This window comes from Colletotrichum fructicola (assembly GCF_000319635.2).
Source record: "Colletotrichum fructicola Nara gc5 chromosome Unknown KSG_Nara_v1_contig02, whole genome shotgun sequence".
Taxonomy (NCBI): Eukaryota; Fungi; Ascomycota; class Sordariomycetes; order Glomerellales; family Glomerellaceae; genus Colletotrichum; species Colletotrichum fructicola.
The window spans coordinates 4,990,439-5,018,253 of record NW_027094052.1 but is presented as its reverse complement, the minus strand read 5'-3'; the positions used below and the strand labels follow the sequence as shown (position 1 = coordinate 5,018,253).

Here is a 27,815-nt window from a genome sequence, read left to right as displayed (position 1 = left end):
TCTCCGGTAATGGACTAGAACGTTCGTTGCATCGTTTCCCTCTTTGCGCAAACAGCAAAACCGTACAACGGTCGTCGTTGTCGGAAAATGCAGATTGGAGCTAAGCTTCAGATTGTGTGTATGTATGTATGCATTTGGGCTGGACGCATCCAACGTAGATTTCTTCGTTCCCGTGAATAGAGTAACGACTTGCATCTGCGAATCCTTCCCACCACCAACCCCCCTTCAGAAAAGCAGTACGAATAATCAGCCACGCCAGCCACCCTGCCAAGCTGACAAGTTGCAGGTTTCATGGTCGCTTTTGGACATGCTTGAGAAGCTTGGACGAGGCTTGCCAGCCCAGGGCGTTCAGCCTCGAAGTTGCTTGCCCTGGCTGATGGGGTTGGAGGTGGGCATACGCCAGCGCTGAAGTGGAGGGAGGGGGAAGGGGGTTTAATCGTGCAGTACTCTGCAGTATGCTTGTTGGGCTGACGAAGCGAAGGCGAAGGCGAGCTGTCGACAGGGGCATCCTAAGGTTTGCGTGCTTCTTCCCCAATCACGTATTTCGCTTCTCCATAACCACGTATCTTTCTCGGACTTGCATGCGCACGGCCCAGGATGCTGGAAGATGCGAGATTGCATCCTGTGCAAGGAAGGGGAAAAAAAAAAAGTACTATGTAGTCAGCCGTAACCCAGGCAGCCGCATCGCGAGATGGTGTTACGCTAGGCTGCCACATCTGGAGCGATCTCGCGGGAAAGGATCGTGATGCCTGCTGTGTTTCCTCGCAGGGCGGTGGGAACCAGGCAGTCGGTGAAGGCATGATTACACATCTTCACACAGCAATAACGAACAAACCCATGCCCTTCAGCTCGCCTCACATATACGAATACCCCGTTTGAGGTTTTCTTCAATTTTACTTGACTGAGAGGGAAAAGCAAACCACTAGCCCCGATGATACCCTGCAAGATTACGAGATGGAGAGCGAGGATTCAGCAATAGCCATCTATGGTAAGGCGGCACTGCAGACTGTGGAGAAATAGATAGAGAGTGTATGCATGTTCGTGCGTGCAAGGTGAGGTAGGACACGATGGACCTAAACGCCGCGTCCGATCCCCCAACCTGACCCATGCCCCAATGAGGCTGCTGCCCAGAAGAAAAGAGTCAAGAGATCTCGTCCGTAGGATTGGGTCGTACACGACGTGGCTCACGGATGTGAGGTTCTCCAGGGACTAGCGATTGCTGTTACGGCCGAGGAAGTGGAGTTTGGGGGTGTATCTAAGGCGTTCTGCCTGTCTCGCTACCAGAGATGGGAAAGGTCGGACTCTTCCTGGGGATAATTAGCCCTGTCCAGCAGCAGCAGAGGCAGCAGAGGCAGCAGATCCATCCTCGGGATTGAACCTCGTTGGGCATGGTCAGGAAGGGCTGCCCTGCCTTACCTAAGGCAAGATTGCCGCAGCCGCCCACGACTGAACGAGGCCTGTGAGCTGGTTGGATGGTTTGTCGACGCCTCACGATGAGACGGCTAGAGGATTGCCTTGCACCGAGAGTGAGTGTGAGATCTCTGACAGAGAACCTCGGTCGACGACTGACCCGCCGCACCACTACTCTCACTGGCTGCCGCGCACTACAGCGCACCTCACAACACGCCTGTGCTGCCGCGTGCACCCATCCACGGCGCCGCCTCGACGCCTCCCCCCCCCCACCCTTCCCGCTCCTCCAGCGCAGGCCGCTAGCGATTTAGCGACTTGGGCGTCTCTAGGGCGGTCCCAAATCGCCGGCTTCGGCTGTCACACGGCCTTAGCGTCCCACGGCATTGGACCTTCCCAGTGGTCCAGCAGTGCTTAAGCAGGGGACCCCACCCCCGTCCGACACCAACCTTGTCCAAATGCATCCAAACCACCACACCGAAGCAGCACACCACGATCGAGAACATCACGATACCCTCACTAGGCCCCGATCACCACCGCCCCGACCGTGGCTGAACGCGGCAGTTGTCGCGGTCCAGTCTGCCCGCTCTGCCCATCGGTAGATGTTATCGTACGCTACACCACCACCACCACCACATCCCGTCAGTATCCGCCCTCCTTCGGAAACACACAATAGACCCATGGTATGTTTTTCCGTTTGCGGACATCACATCCAACAGTCTCACCTGCCCTCGTGTGCGTTTTGTTTCTCCTCTGCACGCTCAACCGTTCCCGAGTCGAAACTAACAATAGAACTGTTGCGGACCCTTTGACTCCGACCTGTCTGCCCCCAGCACTTGCGGCCGAGAAGTGGCTTTCCGAACTCTCTTACAAACACACTGAGCGGCCGACTCCAACGCTTTCCTTCGACGGTTTGCGGCGCAGTCGTCTCTGACACACACACTCACACTTCCCAAGTAGTCTTGTTCTGCTTCTTCGCCAGTCTGCCCACAGAGTCTATGCGTGTATGAGAAAGACAGCCACGTCAAAGGGGACGCTGGACCCTGAATATGCCATCCACGTCTCCCGTTCGCCACACATCATGTACGCCCGTAACGCCTCAAACCTATGCAGTGTCGTCGCCGCGGTCGTCGTGCTGCTGTGATTCTCTTCCTGCGCCAGTCTGAAAGTCTGATTCTCTACCCGTCCCCTTCCCGTGCCGTGCACCTGCCGCGCTTCTGATTAAGGCAAGGCAGCCCCAGAAAAAAAAAAGCTTCGGACCCCCTTCCTTTTTCCAGGTTTGAAGTCCGAACTAACTCTCAAGGCCGCCGCAGTTGTCCGAGTCGATCACCCATAGTCCGTGATGGAGAGATCCACTTTAGCCCGTATCGGAGGAGAGAGGACATGGAAGCATATCGTCTCTCGTACGAAGCTAGCACGCGGGAGCATCCTTCCGTGTCCTTCGGAAGAGGGCCCGCGATGTCAATCCGATCCCAAACCTGAACTAATAGGAAAATTCCTCCGTGATGCAGTCATAGTCGCCTTTCGACCTTTGCCATGCCATGCTTACAGTATCATGAATCACACAAACCCCCCCAAAGCCATTCCCGCGTATCGGCCGCATCGTCGACGCCGCTTTCGCTCTCGCTGCGTGTCCAAGTTTCAAGGATTCGTCGTGTTTTGGTAGTGCGGCAAATGACTAACACCGCAGCTGCGCTTTCTCTAATGTTGTTTGCCCTCCTTTGCCGCCCATGCGCCTTGCAAACTTGCTGCGGCGTTCATCTCATGACGTCGACGGGGACATCCCCAGCAGCAGGATGGCTGTCGCGAAAACGAGACGAGTTTATTTTGAGGATACCGCAGCACCCTGCTTACATACGGCGCCGGCAGTAGGTAGTTGGTAGCAGCGTACGGCAGCGGCAGCAAACATACGGCGTAACACACACATACACACACACACACACACACACACACGCCCTTCACACCACCACCTGACGGCTCTCGGACAATCTGAAGATTTGCCCCAAACTCTTTTCTGAAGATGCGTTGTTGTGCCGCTTCAGCAACGCCGCCAGCCAGTGACAGCCTCGGTTTCGGCAGTGTCAGGGACGCATACACACACACACACACACAGTCCTGCCCAGCATTACTTCATTACCCGTTTAAGAGATCGCCGAAAGGACGGAACAGTCACCCACCCAAGACACAACGCAAGCAGGAGAGACACCACGCACGCGCGCAAAAAAATCACAACCCACGAGTTTGGCCTTCCCGTCGGGGACGCAAGCAGGGGCTGTCGCTGTCCCGGGTTCCTGGACACGCACGCGCACAACTGACAACGACGGGCGACGCACGCGGTCTGATCATTGTCCGTTGGGCTGATCCCGCAAAAAAAGCATGTTGTCTTGTCTTGTGTCGTGGGCGGTTTGGCTGTCACCTCACCCAGGAGCTGAGGTGAGGCGGCCTGTGGATGAGTGCCGACCGCTTAAGCATATCGCTGTCGGCGTTTAGGAATCATGCCATCCGTGGTGTAATCGTGTCATACCGGCAGCCCAGGAGACAGACAGGCCATACTATGCAGTACGTCGTGAGAATCAGAATGATCGTGCACTCCCCTAACCCTTCCCTCCCTCCACCCCCTTCCGCGCCTCCACCAAATCAACCACCACTTCCATCATCGTGCGTCCCCTGGGTCCTGGGTCTTGGGTCTTGGGTCTTGGGTCTTGAGTCCGCGGCCCCCACTCTCCCCGATCCTCCGGTTCGTGCCCCGTGCTCCACGGCCCCATCGCTCCTTGAAATCCCCGATCTTGATGCCCCCCCGGCCCACATCCACATACATCACGGTGGGCAGATTCTCTTCGAAACACCAAGGAAGGGTCGCAAGTCATGGTGCGTGATCGTTCGTGAAAAGAGGCTATCGCCAAGCCACTGAACCCAGCGGCGCGGTGCTGCTGTCCGTGCATTCTCTTAGACTAAGATAGACAGAGAGCTAGGGAAGGGAAGGGAAAAAAACTCTACACGGCCCTTCTTGTGCTCTGACTCTCCCCTCATCTTGCCAAGACCCGACTGACAAGTGCCGCGGCTCCATCTCAAGCCCGCGATCGCGTTACTGTGAAGCCATTCCCTTGCCTTGCAAAGCACCCTAAAACAAAAACCCAACAACCATAACTGCCATTTTGCCCAGCGCCGCCGCCGCCCTCGACCGGTGCTCCTGTCAAACCAAGCACAAATAGGCACCATCATGAGGCTCGTGCGCTTCCTAAGCCTTTCAAACACTTGCTTGACTCCCCAAGCTTCCCTTTCCCCTCTCCTACCATCACTTATTTGGGGTAGTCCTTCAAGTGGTAGCTCTTGAGCTTGACAAACTGATCGTAGCCGAAGCGGCTGAGCGTCTGTCCCTTGCCCGAGTTCTTCCATCCCGTCCACGCTAGGTCCTGGGGTGGTTGTTAGCAAAGTGAATGAGCCGTGACGAAGGTGGCTTGCGAGTGAGGATCAAAGAAAAAAAACGACGTCATAAGGAAGGACAAAAGAAAGCGGTTATAATGGCGGCAGTTCAAACACAACGTTAGGAAGAGGGCGAAGTAAAAGCCGTTCAAAGCCCACTCCAGTCGGCTGAGGTTTCTAGCTGCTTTCTAGCTGCTGGAACCAAGAACCTGGTAAAGGGCCGAGCAGCTGGTGTCACGGAGGATGCCGGACGAACATATGGAAGGAGTGGGGCAGCACCGGGAGGGGTGCCATCCGGAGCGATCGGGAGGGCATTAAAAGAAAACCAGCGAGGCAGTGATGGGAATCCAACGCAGAGAATGCAGTTTCTAGAAAGGACAGCGTTGTAGAACTTACCGGGCTAGGGAAATCGCATCGGTTGACGAAGACAGTTCCCGCTTCCACCTGGTCCGCAATCGCGTAGCCGCGGTCCGTGTCCTTGGTCCAGATGCTGGCCGTCAGACCGAACTCGCTGTCGTTCATGAGCTTGACCGCCTCGTCGTCATTCTTGACGCGCATGACGGGGATGACGGGGCCAAACGTCTCCTCCGTCATCACCGTCATCGAGTGGTCGACGCCAGTGAGCAGCGTCGGCTTGACAAAGTTGCCCTTGGGCGGCGGGTTGGCGAACGACTCGTTCTCGGGCGTCGCGTCCTTTGCGCCCTTGGCGACGGCGTCCTGGACGTGCGCCTCGATGGTCTCCTTGGAGCGCTTCGAGATGACGGGGCCGACGTGGGTGCCCTTGTCAAAGGGGTCGCCGAGGACGTAGCCCTTGAGGACCTTCTGCACGGCCTCGACGAAGGCGTCGTGGATCTCGTCGGCGACGTAGACCCGCTCGACGGAGCAGCAGCTCTGGCCCGAGTTGAAGACGGCGCCGTCGACGATCTCGGCGGCGGCCCAGTCGATGTCGACGTCGCCGCGGATGTACGCCGGGTCCTTGCCGCCGAGTTCGAGGCCGACGTTGACGACGCGGTCGGCGGCGGCCTGCTGCACGGCCAGGCCGCCGGCCACGGAGCCGGTGAAGGCGACGAGCTTGATCTTGGGATTGCGCACGATGGACTCGATGAGCGTCGGCGAGCCGCAGTGGAAGTGCTGGAGGACGCCGGACGGGAGGCCGGCCTCTTCAAAGACCTTGGCGACGCGCTCGACGATTGTCGGCGTCTGCGGGGAAGGCTTGAGGATGACGGTGTTGCCTGCCAACAGGGCGGGAATGAGAGAGTTGACGAGGATGAGGTAAGGGTACTGGAGTGGTGTTAGTCAGATGAGGTGAGCAGGGGTGGTGGCAGTTGCTCGTGATGTCTCTAAGTGGTGGAGTCGCCACGCAACGGCGACGAAGATGGCGAGACATGGAAAAAAACGTACATTCCAGGCAAAGATGACGAGAACCGGGCCAACGGGAACCTTGCGAATGAAACGCTTGAACCCCTTCTCAGCCTCGCCGTCGGTATCCTTGAGGACCTCGTCGCTGATCTTGAGGAGGTACTCAGCGCGCTTCACGGCGGTGGCGACCTCGACGCCGGTGTAGGCGATGGGGCGTCCCATCTGGACGGTGAGCTCCTGGGCGAGGTCATCCTTCAGGTTGAGGAGAAGCTTGAGTGCGGTCTTGACGATCTTCTGGCGGTCTGCGAGAGACGTCTTGCTCCACGACTCGAAAGCCTTGGTGGCGGTGTTGGGAAGCTCATCTAAGTCGGCCTGGGAGATGCCGTTGCGGGTGAGGATGGGCTCGTTGGTGGTGGGGGAGATTGTGGTGAGGACTTCGACGGACATGATGGCCGGTTTGTGCTGGGTATTTGGGTATAATTAGGAGAATAGAGAAGAAAAGTGAAGAGTGAGGTTGACGATGGTTGATCAGTTGGCAACTCGGCTTAGATATCCCCTTTGGCTGGGCCACATGAATCGTCACTTGGAGGGGCAAATGGAGGGGCAACACTGAACGTCGGTGAGGGGCGATGGAGCTGAGCTGCCCCGCCGACCGCGGAGCGCGCTGTGAGCGCGGTTGCAGATAAGATACCGATAGCTATGATAAGGATGATGAGGTAATCAGGCTAGTCGCGGTTGACCGTTGGCTCCACTAAAACTTTTTTGCAGAACACCACGGCTGCTGCGGTACTTGCATGTGTGTGATCAACGACGACTCCATATTCGACGACGCAATTGGTTCTGCTGCGGACCTACAATCGACCCCGAGGATCTCAATCGCATACCACTGTTCATATACCCAATTTCGGTTGCTCACCATGGCCCCCGAGAAGCGAAACAAGTTCCTCGACGCCGACGAGAGCGAAGACGACCTCGACCAGGGCTACGACTCCGAGGCCGAGGACCTGCGCAAAGGAGGCCGCAGCGCAAAGAGACGCAAGGTCGACTCGGACGAAGAAGACGATTTCAGCGACGAGGAGCGCGAAGTTCCCACCGCTGCCGACGAAGACGACGAGGCAGACGACAACGACGACGATGAAGCCGCAGACGCATCAAACTCAAAAAAGCCCACCACAAAATCCCCCGCAGACCTCCTTCCCGACGTCACCCGGCCCCTCACGAACAAGAACCTCGTGCAGTCCGAAGAGGCCGTCAAGAAGTCGGGCGTGGTCTACATCTCGCGCATCCCGCCCTTCATGAAGCCGCAGAAGCTGCGCTCGCTGCTCGAGCCGTACGGCAAGATCAACCGCATCTTCCTCGCGCCCGAGGACCCGGCGGCGCACGCGCGGCGCGTCAAGGCCGGCGGCAACAAGAAGAAGTCGTACACGGAGGGCTGGGTCGAGTTCGTGCGCAAGCGCGACGCCAAGGCCGTGTGCGAGCTGCTCAACGCGCGCACGATCGGCGGCAAGAAGGGCTCGTACTACCACGACGACATCTGGACGCTCAAGTACCTCAAGGGGTTCAAGTGGAGACACCTCACGGAGCAGATCGCGGCCGAGAACGCGGAGCGGACGAGCAGGATGCGCGCGGAGATTGGCAAGGCGAGCAGGGAGAACAAGGAGTTTGTGCGCAATGTGGAGCGCGCGAGGGTGCTGGACGGGATTGCGGCTACGAGGGCGAAGCGCGGGAAGCAGCAGGAGAAGCAGGGGCCTGGCGCGGCGGAAGCGGCAGAGGCGTCTGCTGGCGGCGGCGGGGAGGGGGAGAAGAAGAGGCGGACGGTGTTCAAGCAAATACCCCTGGCGGAGAGGAAGAGCGGCGAGGCTGCTGCGGCTGGGAAGCCGGCGGGGGATGTTGCGAGGGTGCTCGGCAAAATCTTTTGAAGGGCTGGGCTGGGCTGGGCGTGGGTGTATGGTGTGTGTGTACTATGCAGTATGTCCTCCTCGGCAGTGGGAGCGGCAGCGGCAGCGGGAGGGACCCTCCCAATCTTTCTTGTTTAGACTACCGTTGGTATTGAAGCATAATCGATCTCCATTATAGGACGAAAAGGTTCCTTGGGATCGGTAGTTGCTCCTCCTCTGTGAGGCAGCTAGAGGGGTGTGAACTGCCTGCTGCTGCGGCATACGGACGCCAAGAGACGGCTGTTGGATCACCAAGCTGCCAAGGGCCCGGTGATGATTTACGTCTGGCGTCTTGGCAATGAGGCGATGAACGAGAATGTTGTGATGGAAATCTATTCTTGTCGTCTTGACGGATTGGAGTGGGTCTTGGTCAACATTGTTCGGAATTCTGTGATATGAGGCTATCTTAGTGTATATCAACGACATATCCAGCCAGCGGCAGATTTCAATCAGCATGTGCACATGTGAAGTTATTCACGACTACCGGTCTGGCTCTGTACTCGGTAATTTGGTGTTGTCCCCTGTTCAATTGCCGAAAAATCTCACCATCTCACTGGAAGCCTCACTTACACGCGTCCCCTCAACACCCGCCATACCACCACCACCACCACCACCACCGACAGCGCAACCACCACTCACAGCGCCAAGACACCGAAGACATACATCATCAACCTAATGCCCCTCGTCATCGCAAACCATCTCAACAACCACCCGTTTACCACCACCACCATCAACCGGCAACCAAGACCTCTCTCTCGTCCGTCGCAGTTACCACATAACCATCAGATGGCAGCCGCCGGCGCGGCGCGGACAAGACGCACTCCACCTCCCTCCCGCCGCATGAAAGCCCGTTCAGCAGCCTGGGTGGGTTAGGTGGGTGCCGTCGGACACCAGAGTCCGTCTCGGCCAGCTAAAACCTACGCCGCCGAACCTGCCCTCTGCTTCTCCAAGGCCCCTCCCTGACTCTCTCTCCTCACGCCCCCCAAAACCGTCTCATCCTCCCTCCCGCCCCAGCCGGCAGACGGCACGGCCGCGGCGGGGAGGTGGAGGTCTTGGTACGGGCGCGCGCGTCTGGGCAAACTGCCGCAGCCCGTCTGGGGAAATAGGACTTAGGGCGTAAGAGAACACGAACGAGGGCATGGAGTACGGCACCGGGAAAGGGCGGGAAGCAGACGTGCCCCAAGCCCACGCGCCGAGGGGTGGTCGATGCCCTGGGGTAAATGGGCGTTTCGGCGCCGGCGTCTATGCATGATCCCACGCCCAAAGGAAACAAAACACAGAGCAATGGGTCCCGCGGAGGCGGGCGGCGGCGGCGGCGGCAAGCATAGACGCCGTAGTCCGTCGTCCGCGGGAAGGGGAGAGTAAGCACAACACATGGGCCACCGCCGTCGTGCTCGCCATCGGACTCGTGATTTCTGAAACGACATCGCCGAAGGGCATGGGGTCAGGCGTACTACGTCCCAAGGTAGGGGAGCCCTGCCGCCCAACGAACGAAGAGCCTCCCTCTGCCTCCGCGGGGTGCCGACCGCACCGACCACGAAAATCGGCGATTAGAAACGGCTCGGCGACGGGAAGGGGATGGGGGCCAGGGGAGGGCCCAGGCAGTCGGCACCCTAAGGCAAGGTAAGGCGAGGCAGAGGCAGAGGGCACGTACAATCGTCAAGAGGTGTGCAGCACGGACGACGAGGGCAGACGAGGAAGGTCGGGGAATGGCGATGGACACATGTCGGCAGCGGACGGGCTGGCGTTGAGGCTCGTGCGGGAGTGCCGGACGCACGTCCGCCTCGCTCGTCGACGACGGCCGTTGAACGGGGAATTGGGATCAGCCACACACACTTACACCCCTCCCCCTCCTTATGAGGATTCGCAAGCGGCGGTGATAGAGTTTCTGAGAAGGCACATCGCCGACTGAGGTGGCCAGTGCTTCACCCTCTCCTCTGGCCGACGGCGATAACGACAACGAGAGACAGCCCGACACAGAGAAGAGACAGAGAGGACGAGGCTTTGAAGCGCATGAGCCACGTTGTGGCCTTGTCTATTCTTCCTATCCCAACGACGACGCAACGCCCACCCCTGCTGCTGCTGCGCCGGCGTGCGAGGTATCTGATTCTGATGCATACACGCCTTGCCCATCCCTAACCGTCCCATCCCTCGTTTTTGAAGACATTTTAACCCTGGACGTTGTATTGTTGCTCTGTGCCCTAAGAAACAAACGCTGAGAGAGGAAGCAACGAACTTCGTCCCCGCAGACGGCCACTTAACCTTAACACCCCACCGGGACCGCGTGAGTGAAAGTAGGTAGTCGGGGCATCTCCCGCACAACCAAATTTCCGTCGCATCCCGCGCACGACACGCACACGCCCCCCTCCACCCCTTCCCGTCCCGACTAAGCTTAATCCTGAATCTGGAGTTCGTCCATGTCATCGAGGAGCTCATCCATGTCGACCCTCGGCGCCTCGTCATCGTCCTCCGTCTCGGCGATGGACATCGCATCGGGGTCGGCGGGCTGGTTGTTGGCCTTCTGGGCGCGGTAGATAGCCATGGTGGAGCGGAACTCGTCGTCCTCCTCGACGTCGCGGAGGAACTGCTCGTACTCCTCGTCCATGCGCTCCTGGTCGGCCTTCTTGGGGAGCAGCTCGCCCTCGTCCTTGGCCATGCGCTTGAGCTTCCAGTTGCGGGTGCGCGTCTTCCTCTTGCGCGCGTAGTGCTTCTTGACGAGCACGACGTCGGGTATCGTCGAGCCGTACGCGTGCGACTCCTCGATGGCGTCAAACTCTGGGTTGTTGAAGTTGGTGCCCGTGAGCATGTAGCCCATCACCGAGTCGCCCGCGTGCAGCAGCCCGCCGAGGTGCGTCCTCGCGAAGTACGTCTTGTCGTTGACGCCCAGGTCCGCCGCGCGCATGACTTGTACCTCGCCGAGCTGCCACTTGCCCCTCGACACGCCTGTCGGCTCGATGTCCATGACGATGAACTCGACGAGCGACTTCGCGTCGGCGAGCGAGTTGAATGGCGCGCGCCAGTAAATGTCTGAGGGGATGCTTGCTGTCTGGAGGGTGTTTGTGTCGAGGAGGTATACTGCGGTGCCGATCTTGTGGCAGATGACGAGGGGAGAAATGTTGCCCAGGGACTTGGCCAGCTTGATGGGCATGGCGACAAGGTCGTCACGGCATATGGGGATAAGCTCGGCCGAGAAGGTGAACTTATATGACTTTGTGGACGTGTGGATGTCCTGAGAAATAAGCTCCTGCGCCTTCTTGACGCGGCAGGGGGCCACAGAGTTGAGAAAATCAACAAACTTCTCGGCCTGATTCCTTGCGGAGAAGAAGAAGTCGATTCCGTCCTTGGCCTCCTTGATGTTCAGGGTATCTCTGTGCGCTCCGTGCTTCATAATCAACTGCTCGAGGTAGAGGAACGTCCTCTTGTGCAGAACCTTTTGTCTGACCTGGACGCAGGCGCGCCAGACGTTGGCCGTGTACGACTTTGCGCAGTCGGGACATTGTTGGTATGCGACGATGAAGACGGCCTCGAAGGACTGCTGGAGGAGAACGCCGCTCTGGACCTCGTCCTGGATGGTGATCTTGACCTTTACTCGTCTCGAGTGCGGCTCGGTCCACACAAACGAGGCGTCGATGATACGGACCTTGTGCAGGCCCTTGAGCTTCTTCAGGCAGAGCGCGAGCAGCTCGCGGGATTCGGGGGCGGCGACGATCCAGCTGGTGGGCGGCAGAAGCCAGCGGTCGCAGTCTCGGCAGAAGTTGAGGGTGGCCTCGCGCTGGACGCCGTTGGAGATGTCGACGGTCAACTTGATGCAGTCGAAGCAGAGAGCGTTGGCGGCGGTGGTTCCGTCGATGGGGGCGCCGCAGTTGCAGCAGAGAATCGTGGCGGCTGTCATTTTGTTTGCGCTTCTCCCTCGATGCCCCTGTGTGTTTTGTTAAGATATTGCAAAAATGGGAGGGCGGCAGCCGGGGTTGATGGGATTTTGGGCTGTCGTATGGCGGGGTTGATCGCAAAATCCAAAAATTTCCAGCGATAAGCAATGGAGGGGTTGCTTATCATCGAGTCTGAGTCACGTGCGCAAGCTTTTTTCTCCGTCCCTTGCTGCATCCATGGTGGCGGCATTAGTAATCGGGCCTCCCACCGGTAGCGTCATTGCTGTCACACAGCGTGCAGAAGCGCCTGGAGGACCGGGGTTAGGGGAACTGACTTGACAGCATTTTATCAGCTGTTTGTCATCGAAGAATGCACAGCGGAAACCGTGACAAATTATCGGATAGGAATTATTCTTTTTGAACCGCGAGATTGAAAACTCATGACTGATCGCTGGGCTCATAGTGACTCAAGTTAACTACAGCTAAGCATGCTATTCCGAAACCCATTGGACGCCACCGAATGCTGTGATACCCAGGGAAAAAAGCCATGATCAGTCCAACGACGAGTGACCGTCAGCACAACCACCAAAAACAGGCAAAAAAAGACTGCCCCTCCACTCCAACCCAGCGATCCGGATCACCGCCCCCAATACCACTGCAAGTCAGACGCTTGGCCATCCCTTTCCCACCCAAACCCAAGCTGCCGCCAGCGGCAGAGCAATGCGTGTAAAGAAAAGAAGGAAAAATGAAGGACTCAAAGGATTCAGGTTCCAAAAATTGAGTGTGTGTTGGAGAGCCGCCAGGTCTCCAACCCAGCCGCCAAATTTCGACTCAGGAGAGTCAAGTTCCAAAAATTGAGTGCGTTGGTGAGCCCCCCCCTGAGCCCCCAACGCAGAAAGTAGACGACGACGACGACGACGTCGTGGGCCGCGCCCCGCGCAGCCCATGGGCCCCGGCCCCCAAAGTCCTATGAGAAGATCAGTGATCGAGGAGCAAAAGATTGTGCCGCCCCGAGACAGGACGAGTCCCTGTCTGCAGGCACCCGAGCCAATGTGCAATGGCCGGGACTTGGTCGAGGGCCCCAGCATTCTTGAGCGAAGGGACCCGACGCGGCTTGGGACGTGGTTCGGGAATCCGGTCCATGATGTGCAAAAGAAGAAGAAATGGAGGTTGAGGCAGATGGTCTGGAGATTATATAGACATGGGAGGGGGACAGCAATCAGTGACCCTCATGTCCCAGGGACGTCGTCTGGGAAGGGACGTCTTTCCATAAAGGCAGTCACTGGGCCTGGTGTTGCCGGAATCGAGCAACTTCTTTCCTGGCGTGAAGGAAGCAGCCGGCATGTCGGGAAAGGACGCAGGCCGGGTGAGGGAGGTGCCAGGCTTTGCACTTGCCCGAATCCAAGAACGTTCCTTCGTCGGTTACCTTACGGAAGGTAGGTATCAAGGGTAAATGCATTTGGCAGGAAGGAGATGGTGCGACAACCCCATGGGTTATGACCTGATCGGAAGGAGGTTCCTGCTAGTTGTGTAAGCCAAGCTTTTACCCGGCGAGCTGCATGTCAGCGCGACTGTCTCTTTCCACTCGAGGATACAGAAAGTAGCATCCGTCTACCGCCCCTCCCAGATTGTCTCCGATGTGCCCCGGAAGACATGTGGCAGGTGCTGACCGTTGATGGGAACTTTGGGCAGCGGTGAAGAGAGAATCGTCGGCGAATTTGCTGCCTGCATGAAGACGCCGCTGCTTCCGCCGCTGATAGCAAATAGCATTCTCGATTGGGACTGGTGTTGAAACTCATCAGTAGAAATGATAGAGAAGATGGTTTTTGGACTTGCATAAGTTGAATGGTAGGCTGTTGAACGGTTTCCCTTCGTCTCGTGGTGAGGTCGCATCGCCAAGTAGAACTAGATTAATGACACTGACATTCGCGGGAAATGGGAAGATGGCCCAGTGGTCAATACATTTTTGATCACTTTCAGAAGCTGCGCAAGAGCAGGTTGATTGACCATGTCTATTGTGCTCATGAGTATGTAGTGGTAACCATCTCAGCCCAAGTCATCTTCACTTCGTATCCAGGCGTCTTCGTAAATCATTCGTCTTAGTTTAGTCTCAGGGGTATAGCTGCTCAAATCTTAGAACAGAAATCTTCATCATTCAGGCAGCAATTCACTTGCCATTCTCTCCATTCTCCCCATTCTTCTTCCCGTTCGTGCCGTTCTCCCCATTCTTCTGCCCGACAGGCCCGACAATCTGCTTCGCCTGCTGCAGGTCGATCGCCATCATGCCGAGGTGCAGCACATCCGCCGACATCGAGATCAAGCTCATGCGCTTCGCCGCCTCCTGCAGCTTCTCGGGGCTTCCGTACGGCGGCGTCGCGAACGCGAAGCCCGCGTACGGCTTGTCGTGCTTGTCCATCGTCTCGAAGAAGAGCTTCTGGATCTCGAGCCACTCGGGCTCGTCCTGCGGGCCGCCCATGTTGGCCGGCAGGTTCATGCTCACGCGCGCGTCGAGCGAGCCGAGCCAGACGACGTCGATGTCCGGGCACTGCGTCAGGATGTCGTCGAGGTTGCGCACGCCCTGCGCCGTCTCGATCTGGATCATCACGGCGGCCTGGTTGTTGACGCACTTGTGAATGTCCGACTTGGGGTCGTACGGCGTGTCGGTGAGGAAGGGGATCAGCCGGAAGGGCGGCGCCGAGCGCGTACCGTTCTGCTTGGTGCCGTACTTGGCCGCCGAGAGGACGTGCTTGGCCTCCTCGACCGTCTCGACCTGCGGGACGACGATGGAGGCGCCGCAGTCGAGGGCGTAGCCGATGGCGGCGTGGTCGTGGCCGGGGACGCTGGAAGGAAGGAGGGTCAGCACTAGGGATGCTTGAGGTTGCGGCGGGCCGCGCGTGGGGGAGGGGCAGTGATGGACTTACCGAACAAAGGGGATGGTACGGCCCTGGCTCATGAAGATGGCTTCGTGGACCATCTAAGTTGTGTTAGTGTTGTTGATTAATATGCCTTTGGGGATGAGTGTGAACTTACAGATGTCATTGTCTCAACGTTGCAGGAAGTGTGCTCCCAGTCGATCCATACGGCATCGTAGCCCATGGGGGCGAGGAATCGTGTAATGGGAAGAGAGCTGAGGCCAGCATAGTAGCACATCAATGGGGGAATCTTCTTCTCGTGGGCATCGCGGATGGCTTGGCGAGCCTTGTGAGGTTGGAAGAGCGAGGGCGCGGCGTAGGCGTTCATGCCCTGCGCGGCAACGTTCTTGTATTCCTCGCCCATGACTGACATTTTGGCTGGATTTTGAGGTGAGTTTGGAGATTGGATGATTAGATAGGCGCTTATCAGGACTTGTGAGAGAAGGACTGAAGACGAGGGAAGATGGGGGCCATCAGCAGCAAGAAAGGGCAGCTGGAAGATGATCTTTTATATGCTGTTGGTGCCTGAGATGTCACATTGCATCTGTGGACCGTCAAACCAAAAGTCCCAGGGTCTCCCGCATTTGCCCAGGGTCCCTCCACAAATGGCGATAATACCGCGGGGTTCGGACGCGGACGGATTGCCCATGCCGGTCCTCATCCACCGTGGAGCGTGTCGTTGCTGAATGAGGCCTAAGTCATCGACAGTCCTGCGTGGACAGGGGACGTCGGTCCAGCGCACGATGGATGCAACGATGCAGCGTCCCACTCACGATACTCTCACGTCAGCTAACAAGGGACCTTGGTGAGAGCCGCACGGGCTTTACAAGCAGTGTTTCTGAGCCATGTAATTCTTGTTTGATTCGATTGTATACCGAAAGCGGCGAGCTGTAGGGCAAGCCGACGGGCTTGATAGGGCGAGGTACTAAAAAAGGATCATTAAGGAGAGCTGCCGATGCGGTCCTCTCCCCCGCTGCCTAGATGTAGCGCGTCGGCGGCGCAGCAGCGATGCACCGAGCTTGAAGGTAATTGCTTTGGGATGGAATGCGGGCCGACTGAACGGGCGCCAAAGGATTGCTTGCGCGGATGTAAGGCCTAGAGACCAATATCAAGAAGCGATGACAGAGGTGACATGGCCTAGTCATCGCGCTAAGCGGTAGGTCTTACCATGACGACACGCTTCAAGGCACAGCGAAAGCCAGTTAATTTCTTCTTTTGTTTGTATGCGACCATCTCAGAAAATATCCCACAAGGAAATCTTGCCGTCCTTACTCCCGGCAGCCAGCCAGTGGGCGGATTGAGCTTGAAGAATGCGCCTGTCCTTGACGCTCAACTGCCCTGAACGGGACACGAGGTCGCGGGGCGGCTCCTCTTCTTGCTGCTGTTGCTCGCTTGGAGCATCCCGACCGTGTGTAGTGCTGGCGCCGACATTGGCGAGGGCGACAGCATAGCATCCCACTTGGTGCCACTTGAGGGTCGCCACCTCCTTCAGGGTCTTTGATGAATAGACGCGTACCGTGGAATCCCAGCCTGCGGTCGCAAAGATACGACCGTCGTCGCGGACGCGCAAACCTTGTTGGCCTGAATGCTTGGTGTTTGAGATCTTAACCGGTTGCTGTACGACGGACTGGTCGTCCACGCCGGAGTTAGGGCGCGGGATGGGGTGCTTCGCTACGACGGCGTCCGCACCGGAGGTAAGAAAGTAGGATCGATCCGCGGCGACGTCGAGGGAGAGGACAGGTTGCTGGTGGACCCTCGACAAGTAAACGGTGTTCCACGTTCCGCCGGCGGCGAGCTGCAGGACCGTTGCCAAGCCGTTCTCGTAGGCGGCAACGAGGGTGAGGACACCGCGATTGGCAGACGATGAGCCTGCAGACTCGGCTCCGTCGACGTACAGCAGGGCCAGGGCCATGACCATACCGTTCTTATCACTGGCTTTCACCGTGTGCAGTCGCTTATGCGATGGTAACTCGTAGACGTCGACCTGCGCCCGCGGCCGTCGGGTTAGGGTCCGGGACGATTCTCATGCAGGGCAGCGAGATGGGCTGGGCAGAGCCGGGCTTTAGAGCCGGAGATAGAGGGCGAGGGGACTCACCGATTCCGAGGCTAGGGTGTTGGGCACCGCTAGCAGCATGCCCGTGGTCTCGGACCCGTCGCCGGTTCGTGGCACACAGGATGCGAATGAGCAGAAATTCATCGTGTTGACGTCAATGGTGTGAAGAATTTGTGGCTGTGGTCTAGACTCTGGCGCCTCGTCGAGAGGTAGCTTCTGACTGAGACGAACCTCATCGTCGCGGCCGAGCTGCCAGACGACCAGCCTGTGATCGCGACCGTGGCTGGGAGAGTGTCAGAGAATCGCACGCACCGCGGTTCTTCAAAAAGACACTCACGTAATTATACGATCGTGTCCCCACGCCTGGATGCCGAGAATGGCGTTCTCGTGCGGTCTCCAAACGACAGTCGGCCGCCTGGTGGTGAGGTCCCAAAGGACGACGAAGCCCTCAGCATCACCGCTGGCCAGACGCTCATTGCCGCGGACGAAGGCAAGTGCATGTACCTGGGCCTTGTGTCCTCGCAGGATGGACTTTGGGTGTGGCGCAGCGTCTCCCATCGCTTCCGAAGTGCGATCACCCTCGTCGGATGGGAGGAGAGGTCGCGACGGTTGATGTGGTGTTGCAGTTGCAGCCTGAATGGGTTTGTTTGATAGCGGAAGGTGGAAAAAACAGCAGTTGCCTATCAAACACCGTGCAGCCGGAAGAATGCACCGTGTGCTGCATTTACAGTGGTGTCAATTACAGCACCACACCGTTAATTTCGATGTTCTTCACAGTGCGTGCAGTGCTACTGGTCTATCGAGGCAATCCTTCGTCCCAAACAAGTCTCTAGCCCAACTCACTCCCGCTCTGAGGTGAGATTCTAACCCAATGAAACGCATCCCAGGCACCGGGAAAATCCTCACCGTTTTGCTGATGTCTCCGTCTCACGTCAGACGTCTGGTTCCATCCGCCACGTTGGACAGGATGATGTGAGGCGGCTAGATACTCGAGGGAGGCACTTTGCACGTCCAATGAGCCGCTGGGCGTCAGCCGGATATCGCGGAACCAATAGACTGCAAAACAAGTGAAACTGACGAGCACCAGATAAGGGGCCTGTCGAGATACCATGCCGCGAGGGAGGAGCGAAGGGGGAGGACAACAGAGCTTGGCTTCTTGCGAATGACTCCGACGGCAAAAAAGAGGTAACCTGGGTGGACTAAACGGTCCGAGATGAGCAATGGCCAAGCCAGACAATGAAGTCATTTTAGGGTTGGACAGCAGGCATTGTGGCATCCACTGGGATGCCGGCTCTTTTCGACTCTGTACTCACGGTTCAGACGAAGACGAAGGAGCTCACTAAAAAGAAGAACCACGCTGCCCCGGATTCGCCCACGGATGGGGATGAGGGATCCAGGCTTTATATCTTATTCTAACCACTTACTGGGATATCGGATGGAAGCCTGATTCCATGGTGTCAAGTACGTGGTATCTGCAAGGCAACCTGGAGTTGCACCGTTCGTCCCAGAAATAGACGGGAAAAGCGGGCGAAGCGGCCGAGCGACCGAAGCACCGAAGGAGCCGGTCCGGGTCGGATCCATCATGGGGGCGACGGAGCGTGCTCGGTCCCACGTAAGCTTGAATGGGTAGCACAGATGGGATTCTTCGGAAAGCGATGACTCGACATCTGCAGTCATGTACGCAAGAACGCCCACAAGTGAAACCTGTTACAGCAGTCTACCAGTTGCATGTCTCTGGATGCGAACGGGCAAATCTTGTGCTGAGACGGGAATGTCAGATTGATAAACACAGAAACCAGGGACACGAATTGGCTGGTCCGGGACGGGGGCCGGAGGCCGGGGATTGGTAATCAGGCACATGGGAATCGGGCATGGTGTATCCGTATGTGCTGGCGGGCTTCCGCCAAGGGTGCATCTTTTACAATTCCCATCCAACCATCCACCTGAAGCCAACCTAATTGGGCGTGTCCCTGGTGTGTAGGGCAGGCTGGGCAGATTTACGACCCGTGCAACCCCAAGACTCGGGATTTACGGTACCTGCACTTTCCACTTTCTCTCTCAACTGTCTTGCCTCACTAAGCATCCTTAGCATCCCGCTCTCTAGCGTGAGTCCTAATCTTCCCTAGTCTTCCCCCAAAGGCCATCCTCCTTACATAATCTCTCTCTCACCTGCATCTCTCGTAAATCTGGACGCGGCAATCTGACTGACACGTGCGACGGCAACATTGGCACGAGAAAAGTCGCCGAAAGACAGAGAGCCCCCTTGGCAACATCCTCATTCCCATCCTATCTCTCTCTGTGTCTATCCCCACATCAACATAACCCTTAACTCTTACCCGACCAGGCGGGTTCTCGGACTCTTGAGACGGGCATACATCCGTGGTCTGGCACCATTTGTTTTCCTGGTTCCTCGTCTGTGTCTGCCGTGCCGTTAGGGCCCCCAATGGCGTTGGCCCCCGACTATCTCCTATTTCCGGGTCGAGCAGGCATTATGGTGAATCAGTGGCTCAAATTTGACTTCGCTCTGACCTTAGACCGCAGCGTCAAGCCACTCGTGATGGCCCTCCCCCCTTGTCCCGTGCCCTGATGGCCGAGTGATTCATGCCATCAGCTTCTGGCGTCCTCAGCTTACTCAAGCATCTCGTGCCAGCGCCGTTTGCTATTCGCCCATTGTACGAAATCCTCCTTTTTCCTTATTTCTCGTGGGACGCGACGATCCCGGCCGAGCACTGCCATCACGGCTGCCTGCCAGTCGAGATGACTAGCGGGCAGACTCGGATTTCTTGCATGCGGAGACAAGAACAAACAAACAACGATGTTCCATGGCCAACAACCTTACTCGATGGAGACGTTCATCCACCCTCTTGTCAGATCCAGGGTCGACTCCACTTCCTGTTGATGAGCGAACGACACCATCTTTTCACTCCCCTAGCCCTAAGCTTAAACAGCCTAAATCAATGTTGTTGACTTATTCCACTCCAAGTTTTATCCTCCGCAGGTCGTCGGATATTGGCCCGCAAAAGTCCGCAGTGCCAGTAGACAGTAGTCATCGGCAGGCGAAGCGTCACGTACCGAGCGGCGCACACGGCCGCCCTTTACAAATCAAATCAGGCCTCAGCATGCGAGAGAGCTATTCGTCCGAAGTGCGACGAGGCGCTCAGTGCCGTATCTTGTTCTGATGATGTGGCGCGCATCAGACGGGCAACAAGCGCAGCCTTATCCGTCTGCAGTCTTACGCCCCCCTAAAAGAGAGTGCCAGTGAAACATCGAGCTATCCCCAAGTGGACGCAAAGTCAACGAACCCAAGGCGCAATCCGCTCGCAAGCGCGCTCCAATTAGTCCACGGATCGACCCCAAAAAGTGCCGTCGGGTCTGACTCCCTCCGCCGCTTAACTCCCTTTCACGCAAACTCCGCCGAGCACCGTTCTTTCTTTGGGCGTCTCGGGGGAATTTGGGATGGATTACCTTATGTCCCACTTCTTTCTTCCACCGAGTCGGCGGAACCGGTACTGCAGCAGCTACCCTGCCCGCAGGAGCCCATCAGGATTATCAGACAGGGGGTTTCTGCCAGCAGGTACCGTAAGATTCCTTGCTGCACGAGACTGGGGACTTGGGTAGGTAGGAGAGCCTCAGAAGAAGGGCAAGGGATGCTACGCGGACTTTTCGGAACATTCCAGATCTACGTCCAGTGAGCCATGTAAGACTGAGATGAGGTGCTGCGCGGCAAGGCAAGGGGGGACTCATACTCACAACCACACATTCACAACACGGGGCACGCGGGCGGAGATTGGATGTCGTGGTTACCAAGCAGCAACGCCCAAGTCTTGCTGATAGGCGCTCATCAGGCCCTCTCTCATTCTACCTCTCTACATCGGTCTTCGGTGTATACCCGTCGATAGGGCTTACCAATGACGCCGTCCCAACACACCTGGCCAAGACTCACACGCACACACACACCCACACCACATTCGTGTTGTACTGTCGTACCGTCCCGGCCTAACGCATCCTTCGTAAATCGGTTTCCCACCATCCACCGCGCCGGGTCTAACATCCCCGTTACCGTTATGCTATTGTAACATGGTACCCAAGGCTTAGGTCTTGCACCATACACGATGAGCCATCGCGTCAAAAGAATGTCTCCGCCGTGTGAGATGGGATGTGCGCAGCGGAGGATTGGCCCGCCGTCAGCTTGTTCTTGTCTGCATCCAGAGAGTGAGCATCCCAAGGTACTTCCGTCTCTTCCCACTACTGTCCCTCGTCCGGGCGCCGGGTTCAACGTCCCCCCAAAGTCCGGTCTAAAATCGGTGCTCTATCTGCTCATGGCGTTTCTTTCGCATACATAAAGCCTCCCGGTCTCCCCCCCGGATTCCCGTCTGGGTCCATCTTGTGGCACGCACGCCAGAGACATTCAACCTTAACCTCGACAAGCTCGACGTCTCTCTCGACCGAGAATCCAACAAGTACGGATCGCCATTCACATCGAACTTCAGTACACGCCGAGTATCCATCGAGACTATCGTCGCAATGACGTCCACAACCAGCACTCTGGTAACCCCCCGGGACCGCTCACAGCGAGTGGGAAGTGACAAGGAGGGAGAAACCACCAGCCCATCACCATCAGTCCTCGCCGGGGAGGGCACCGTTGAAAAGAAGGAGGAGGCCGGCACCGGAACCGATGAGGAGGCCGGCGAGGTGCAGCCTCAGGAGCCGGCCAACGCCGAGTATCCCTCCGGATTCGCCCTCGGCCTCATCGTCTTCGCCCTCGTTCTCAGCATTTTCCTCATCGCCCTTGATATGACGATTGTCGCAACCGCCATCCCCAAGATTACCGACGAATTCAAGGGTCTCGACCAAGTATCATGGTACGGCGCTGCCTTCTTCATGTGTGTTGCCGCCTTCCAGTCAACATGTAAGTTCCATTGCTTCCAGCAGCATCCCTTCTCCCTGAGTTTCACGATACTAACCATATAACAGGGGGCAAGGCTTACAAGTACTTCCCACTCAAGTGGTCGTTCCTCCTCTCCATCTTCATCTTTGAACTTGGCAGTCTCATCTGCGCCGTCGCCCCGAACTCCGTTGCTCTCATCGTCGGCCGTGCCATTGCAGGTGTAGGCGCGGCAGGTATCGGCTCCGGAGCTTACACGATCATCGGCTTCTCGGCCCCGCCCGACAAACGCCCGACGTTCACCGGCATCATCGGTGCCTCCTACGGCTTGGCTTCAGTCATCGGCCCCTTGATCGGTGGTGCTTTCACTGACCACGTGAGCTGGAGATGGTGCTTCTACATCAACTTGCCCGTTGGAGGTCTCGGCGCGGCCATCATCCTCTTCTTCTTCCACACGCCACCCCAGGCCGTGCCCCAGAAGGCTAGTGCGCTCGAGAAGTTCCTCCAGATGGACCTGATCGGCACCTCCCTGATCATGGGCGGCACCATTGCCTTCCTTCTCGCCCTCCAGTGGGGTGGAAGCACTCACCCGTGGAACTCATCCACCATCATCGGCCTCTTTGTTGGATTCGGGCTGATCATTGTCGCGTTCATCATCCTGGAATGGTACCAGGGTGAGCGTTCCATGATTGCCCCTCGTCTCATCAAGGACAGGACCATCTACATTTCCTCGGCATATGCCTTCTTCTTCGCCGGCTCGTACTTCGTGCTAGTTTACTACCTCCCAATCTACTTCCAGTCTGTCGACAACGCCACTCCCACGGAGTCCGGTGTGCGCAACCTGCCCATCATCATCGCCGTTACCATTGCCACGATTGCATCTGGTATCTCCATCTCTGCCACGGGTATCTACGCACCAATCATGGTTGTCGGCGGCGCCGTCGCGACGGTCGGTGCCGGTCTTCTCTACACCTTGGACATCGGCACGGGCAGCGACAAGTGGATCGGCTACCAGGTTCTCGCCGGTCTCGCCTGGGGCGCTGCATTCCAGGTTCCCATCATCGCGGTCCAGGGTACGGTTTCCGAGACCGACATGGCGTCCTCTACTGCCATTCTGCTTTGTAAGTGATCCTTTACATCCCCCAATTGTTCATGGACCTTCATCTAACAACCATCCTAGTCTTCCAAACCGTCGGCGGAGCCTTCTTCGTAGCTGGCGCGCAGTCAGGCTTCCTCGTCACCGTCCTCAAGAAGGTCGCGGTGTACGCCCCCAGCGTTGACCCCAACCTCGTTGCCCTGACCGGCGCCACCGAGATCCGCAACGCCTTCCCGGCCGATGCCGTCCCGGGCATCATCCACGCCTACATGGACGGTCTCAAGGTCACCTTCGCCATTGCCATCGCCGGCGCGGGTGTCTCATTCCTCATCTCCCTGGGTTCAAGATGGGGCAAGCTCAACACCGCGAACCTCTCCGGTGCCGCTTAGAGAAGCGACACGAGCAGGGAGAAAACGTTTTGTGTGTTTTGATAGCTTGCATGTGTTTCCTGTCGTTTACAGATACCAATGTGCCGAATTGTTGGAGGACTTTTATATCTCTCTTAATCATAGACTCTAATGATGGGGGCGCTTCTTGTAAGAGGCGACGGCGTTACTTGGTTGCATTTTCCTGGAATCAGAGGGGGCCCTGAGCGGCATGCCCTATGACAGTCGCTTGGAAGGAACCAGCTCGACTCTTGATGGCTTATGAGAATAATATCTAGATGTAGAGAATACGAGAGGATGACGTACATCAAATATGAAAGTTGCCTCGCGCAAGGACACACTGATGACTTGGCAATGAGACCCAATCGTGAGAGAAAAGTATTAGAGAAGGAGAGAAAGGGGCCCTGGGATGAAGGTTGTCGACAGCGACATGCGGCTGAGGCAGGATGCAGTGAAGCAAGGTCGAGTGAGGAGAAGAAAGTGAGAATGAGCGTGTACAAGCAAAGAAGAGGAAAGGGCAATGTTGGAAGCCGCGCGTGGAACTGGAGGGGCGGCCGTTCCCTGTTTCCAAATCTTGCTCGATTTCGACGTACGAAGAAGGTGTAGGCCATCCATCAGCCAAATTACAGAACACACGGTCGGTTGTGGCGTTGTTGTCACGACCAAGAGATAGTCGCGCTCGAATGCCTCTTGCCTCATGCAAGTACGAGACTGAAGGCAATCAATATCGAATGACACCGGGGTGCCTCTACTCACCTCCACCCACTTCAACCTACCAACTTCTTTTCTTCCGCAACATTCAGCCCGTGTTCAACTACGAAAGCTTTCCAGCTATTTGACTACAAGGTCAACTTCACGATTACTTTTGAAACCAGACCGCGCTTTTTGGAGTCTAACATTGATCGATTCTCCTCTATCCATCATCCATCTCAATTATCGTTCGACCTTGCCCTCGTCCTCGGTTGTCCTCGCCATTCGAGTGTTACAATACAATATCCCCATCATGTCGCATTTCGAGACCGAATACGACAAAATACTCAAGGAACTTGCCATCAGATGTGACCAAGCCTGGGGCCTTTATGCTCAAGACAAGCTTGACGAAGCCCTTGACCTGGCCGAAAACATACTCCAGGAGGAGCCGGGACTGCCTGCAACTCACAAGGCTGTCTTGCACGTGCTCCTCTCCAAGTCTCAAGACATCAATAAGGCTGTCGAGCATGCTCAAAAGGCAGTCAACCGCTACAGGTGGATCATACAGGACAGTAAAGGGGCTTTCACATCCTCGGATCACAGCAAGTTCTTCAATAAAAGGAATCTTAGGCACGCGGAGGAAGACCTCCAGACTCTCATGACACTGTAAGTCATCGAATAATCATCTCTTCTACTCAACAATCTCCTTATACTGACAATTTCTGCAGAAAGAGAGTCAGAATGGACAGTCTCCAGGACAAGCAGGCAGACCTCGATGGCAGTCAAGATGACACCAGCCAAGAAGACGCAGACAGCAAAGAAGACAGCGACAGCCAAGAAGAAAACGGCAGCCAAGAAGATATAGACCTGGCGAACCGAGTGCTCATAAGACTGCGAGCCCCACCGAGAAGTCCCACACCGACTGGTCCGACTGTCAAAACCGAGAACTCTACACCGCCGTGATTGTGCTTACCTCTCTCCGCACCAGCCCGTCCGCATACGACAACACCAGAAAGAAAGAATGACCATGGAAAGAGATAGGAAGACCGCAAGAGATACATTCCAGGCTAGGAAGCAATGAGGTCGTTTGGAAAATATTCATAGAGGCGAGAGCCTGGTCGCACCGACAACAGCCTTACGCTCACCATAGAGCTAAATTGATGACTTACTTAGCTTGTAATTTCTTTCAAGGCATTCAGCGTATAATTATAGTAACATGATCCTCTAACATTTTCTTTCGCAGTCTAACGCCTGGATGCGCACCTTTTTGGCTGCCAGATTACTCTGACGGGGAAATAAATTGGCTCCGTAGTAGAAGCTCATGCGGCGGTGGAAGCACTGCAGACATCTACGCCCCGGGAACGTACTCGCTGCAGAAAATGAACGACAAGGCTGGTAGCTTTAAGTGTTACAAGAACAAGTCCGCTTCATGTTCCAGAGAGTTGCCGAAGGAATCATGGGGGGGGGGGGGGGATTCTCGGTCTCGCAATGCGGAGTAAGGGCACGCGAATAGTAATGGCCGCGCTTGTTAGTCGAGAAATTTGAGACAAGACGAACGAGGATGGTATCAAAGATTGTAGATAACAGCCCGGCAGTACCACATTTACCATAAAGATCATGCAAAAAGCTCCTGCGTTCTCCGCTTGTTCTCTCCAGAAGCAGACACCCCCGGCACCGGCTCGACTACATACTCAACCTCCTTGTGAATACCCCTCACCGGCCGCAGCTCCGTCTCGCTATCCAGCACCGAACCATCGCTCTCCCCGCCGTTCAAGCGCTCCCCGCCTCTCTGCCACCTCCTGGACCTCAACGACATGCTCGACCCGCCGATGGTCTGGCCAGCGTACTTGGACGGCGCCTGCCGCGTCGCGTTGCGGTTCTTGCTCAGCAGGAAACGGAACGCGGGCAACGTGGCGACGATGATGCTGACGGTGGACTCGACGTGGCTCCACATGCTCAGGAGCACCGGCCCGTTGGCGACGGTCGTGGGGTCTTTAGCGGTGTCGCTTGTGGCTTTGGTTACTTGCGCGAGGCGGACGAGGGCGAAGGCGATGATGATGGCGCCGAGGGAGAAGAGCACGACGAGGCCGAGTTTGTGGGTGCGGGATGTGGTGAGTTTGCGGAGGAGGTTGAGGGGGAGGATCATGACTGGTTGGCGCGAGTTTGGGTTAGTTGATGAGGAGAGGGATGGTGAGAGGTGGACTGACTGAAGATGTCGGCAGCGATGTCGGCGCTGGTTGCGAACTTGATGGAGGCATCGGCCCGCACGAGGTCTTCTGGGGCACTGCATCCAGCTGGGTTTCCGGAGTGTCAGTGTGCGTCGCTGGTGGTACTTGGGAATCATGCGTGGCTTACTTGTGCTCCAGTACTTGTCCAACGGCGTGCAAGTCAAGAAGTTGGACAGCATGCACGCGAGATACAGCAACAGAACTGCAGTAAAACATACCCACCACGCCCGGATGTAGTTGGGCAACCCGATGATGAGCCGCCGGACGAAAAAGAGGATGGAGAACTTGGCTGTAGCAATTCGGGATCAGCTTCATATAACGAGAGATACCGATAACTCAGAAAATCGCACCTGCCCACAGTGTCGTCCAGAAGAGCAGCATCTGGGAAAACATCATCTTGAGCGACGCAACGGTCCTTGCCATAAACTCGTCCACCGGCAACGGCAGAGGAGTCAAGGGGTCCTTGGCCGCGGCCTTGGTGTACTCCCCAGAGAGATAGAACTGCGGCAACATGCTCGTAATGACAGCGCTCAAAGCCGTCAACGTGACCAGCCCAGCGAAGATGAAGTAGTCATCCGCGTGAAGCCGTCGCTGCAGCATCCACTGAGAGGTACCGCGGAAGATTGTCATGCCAAAGGCGACGAACCACGACACCCAGATGAGGATCTAGAGAGAGTCGCATTAGCACCGCGATATCCGAGCGACCGATGCAACGGAGGGTAAGACGGCTCCCGAAGATCAGCTACCGTGGTACCCGGACGGGTCTCCGGAGAAGCGGGGGGTCTCAATCGGGTCGTCTTACCATCATCTCGGTGAAGCCAAGCACTTGTGCCGCCATGATGCCAATCAGTCAAGCGCCGTCCGTCTCCCGGCGGCGCAATTCGTGACAAGTGTCGTTCGTTCCACAATGATGTCGGGGCGTGGCGCAGAAAAACGCTCGAAGAGTGCGACGAACCGGACATATAAACACACAGAGGAGAGGCCTCTCTACCCTTTGTCCTCCCATTTCGAATCCTCCCCGCTCCGACCTGCTAGATCAAGCTATCTGCGCCGGAACGCCACACGTCTCGTCTCCTGCAGACTCACAGGGACCAGAGAGCAGAAAAGACAAAAGAAAAAAATCCTTCAACGGCGGGTAGACCGGCTGCAATCGAAGAGATCGCAACCGAGGCAGCTGTTACTTTCACACGTTGAAGATGCTAGCCCAAGTCGAGCCGTGGGGGACGGGGGGCATGCAAGGATGTCTTGGTGGTGACCGGGGTCGTCCGCCACCAACACCAGGAAACCTCATCTCGGATCTGCGAGGGATGCAGACAGCGTGCCAATGAGACCGTCGCCAGATGAAGCCACTACTGCAGGTTGCAGCCGACCATGGGCATTCCTTCGCTAACGACATTTTGCTGCAAGTCCATGGGGACCCTGGATCGTCCCGGTGAGGTTTAATATATTCGTTCGCCACGACGGGCAGGACGTGGGAAAACCCAGAATGAGAGATAAATCTGCTCCTGCAACCATTGCAAATCTGTGGCTTTCGTGAAGTGAATCCTCCCTGCCAAGTCTGTCCCGTCGA

At 56.9% G+C, this 27,815-nt stretch overlaps 8 protein-coding genes across 8 annotated transcripts; 3 read left to right on the top strand and 5 right to left on the bottom strand.

Annotated features, from left to right (window-relative positions):
* Positions 1 to 4,706: 4,706 nt before the first annotated feature.
* CGGC5_v004149 (Succinate-semialdehyde dehydrogenase) lies at positions 4,707 to 6,636 on the bottom strand (the record flags this gene model as incomplete). The annotated part of the gene is made up of 3 exons (XM_032033022.1): positions 4,707 to 4,820; positions 5,227 to 6,111; positions 6,232 to 6,636. 3 exons carry the CDS (start codon positions 6,634 to 6,636, stop codon positions 4,707 to 4,709), a joined length of 1,404 nt encoding a protein of 467 aa, XP_031887767.1.
* A 470-nt stretch (positions 6,637 to 7,106) lies between these two features.
* On the top strand, positions 7,107 to 8,108 carry ESF2 (Pre-rRNA-processing protein ESF2; the record flags this gene model as incomplete). The annotated part of the gene is made up of 1 exon (XM_032033023.1): positions 7,107 to 8,108. The coding sequence occupies one exon, from the start codon at positions 7,107 to 7,109 to the stop codon at positions 8,106 to 8,108; it is 1,002 nt and encodes a 333-aa protein (XP_031887766.1).
* Positions 8,109 to 10,518: 2,410 nt separating this feature from the next.
* Positions 10,519 to 12,018, bottom strand: NMD3 (60S ribosomal export protein NMD3; the record flags this gene model as incomplete). The annotated part of the gene is made up of 1 exon (XM_032033024.1): positions 10,519 to 12,018. The coding sequence occupies one exon, from the start codon at positions 12,016 to 12,018 to the stop codon at positions 10,519 to 10,521; it is 1,500 nt and encodes a 499-aa protein (XP_031887765.1).
* Positions 12,019 to 14,162: 2,144 nt separating this feature from the next.
* On the bottom strand, positions 14,163 to 15,280 carry hpcH-3 (4-hydroxy-2-oxo-heptane-1,7-dioate aldolase; the record flags this gene model as incomplete). The annotated part of the gene is made up of 3 exons (XM_032033025.2): positions 14,163 to 14,835; positions 14,917 to 14,969; positions 15,026 to 15,280. The coding sequence occupies 3 exons, from the start codon at positions 15,278 to 15,280 to the stop codon at positions 14,163 to 14,165; spliced, it is 981 nt and encodes a 326-aa protein (XP_031887764.2).
* An 861-nt stretch (positions 15,281 to 16,141) lies between these two features.
* asa1 (ASTRA-associated protein 1) lies at positions 16,142 to 17,518 on the bottom strand (the record flags this gene model as incomplete). Its single annotated transcript, XM_032033026.1, has 3 exons — positions 16,142 to 16,891; positions 17,003 to 17,243; positions 17,298 to 17,518. 3 exons carry the CDS (start codon positions 17,516 to 17,518, stop codon positions 16,142 to 16,144), a joined length of 1,212 nt encoding a protein of 403 aa, XP_031887759.1.
* Positions 17,519 to 21,484: 3,966 nt separating this feature from the next.
* Positions 21,485 to 23,330, top strand: gsfJ (putative efflux pump gsfJ; the record flags this gene model as incomplete). The annotated part of the gene is made up of 3 exons (XM_032033027.1): positions 21,485 to 21,869; positions 21,935 to 22,966; positions 23,026 to 23,330. The coding sequence occupies 3 exons, from the start codon at positions 21,485 to 21,487 to the stop codon at positions 23,328 to 23,330; spliced, it is 1,722 nt and encodes a 573-aa protein (XP_031887758.1).
* Positions 23,331 to 24,330: 1,000 nt separating this feature from the next.
* CGGC5_v004143 (uncharacterized protein) lies at positions 24,331 to 24,980 on the top strand (the record flags this gene model as incomplete). The annotated part of the gene is made up of 2 exons (XM_032033029.1): positions 24,331 to 24,683; positions 24,746 to 24,980. 2 exons carry the CDS (start codon positions 24,331 to 24,333, stop codon positions 24,978 to 24,980), a joined length of 588 nt encoding a protein of 195 aa, XP_031887601.1.
* A 652-nt stretch (positions 24,981 to 25,632) lies between these two features.
* CGGC5_v004142 (uncharacterized protein) lies at positions 25,633 to 27,083 on the bottom strand (the record flags this gene model as incomplete). Its single annotated transcript, XM_032033030.1, has 5 exons — positions 25,633 to 26,165; positions 26,225 to 26,311; positions 26,373 to 26,534; positions 26,596 to 26,911; positions 27,048 to 27,083. The coding sequence occupies 5 exons, from the start codon at positions 27,081 to 27,083 to the stop codon at positions 25,633 to 25,635; spliced, it is 1,134 nt and encodes a 377-aa protein (XP_031887602.1).
* Between the last annotated feature and the right edge of the window lie 732 nt (positions 27,084 to 27,815).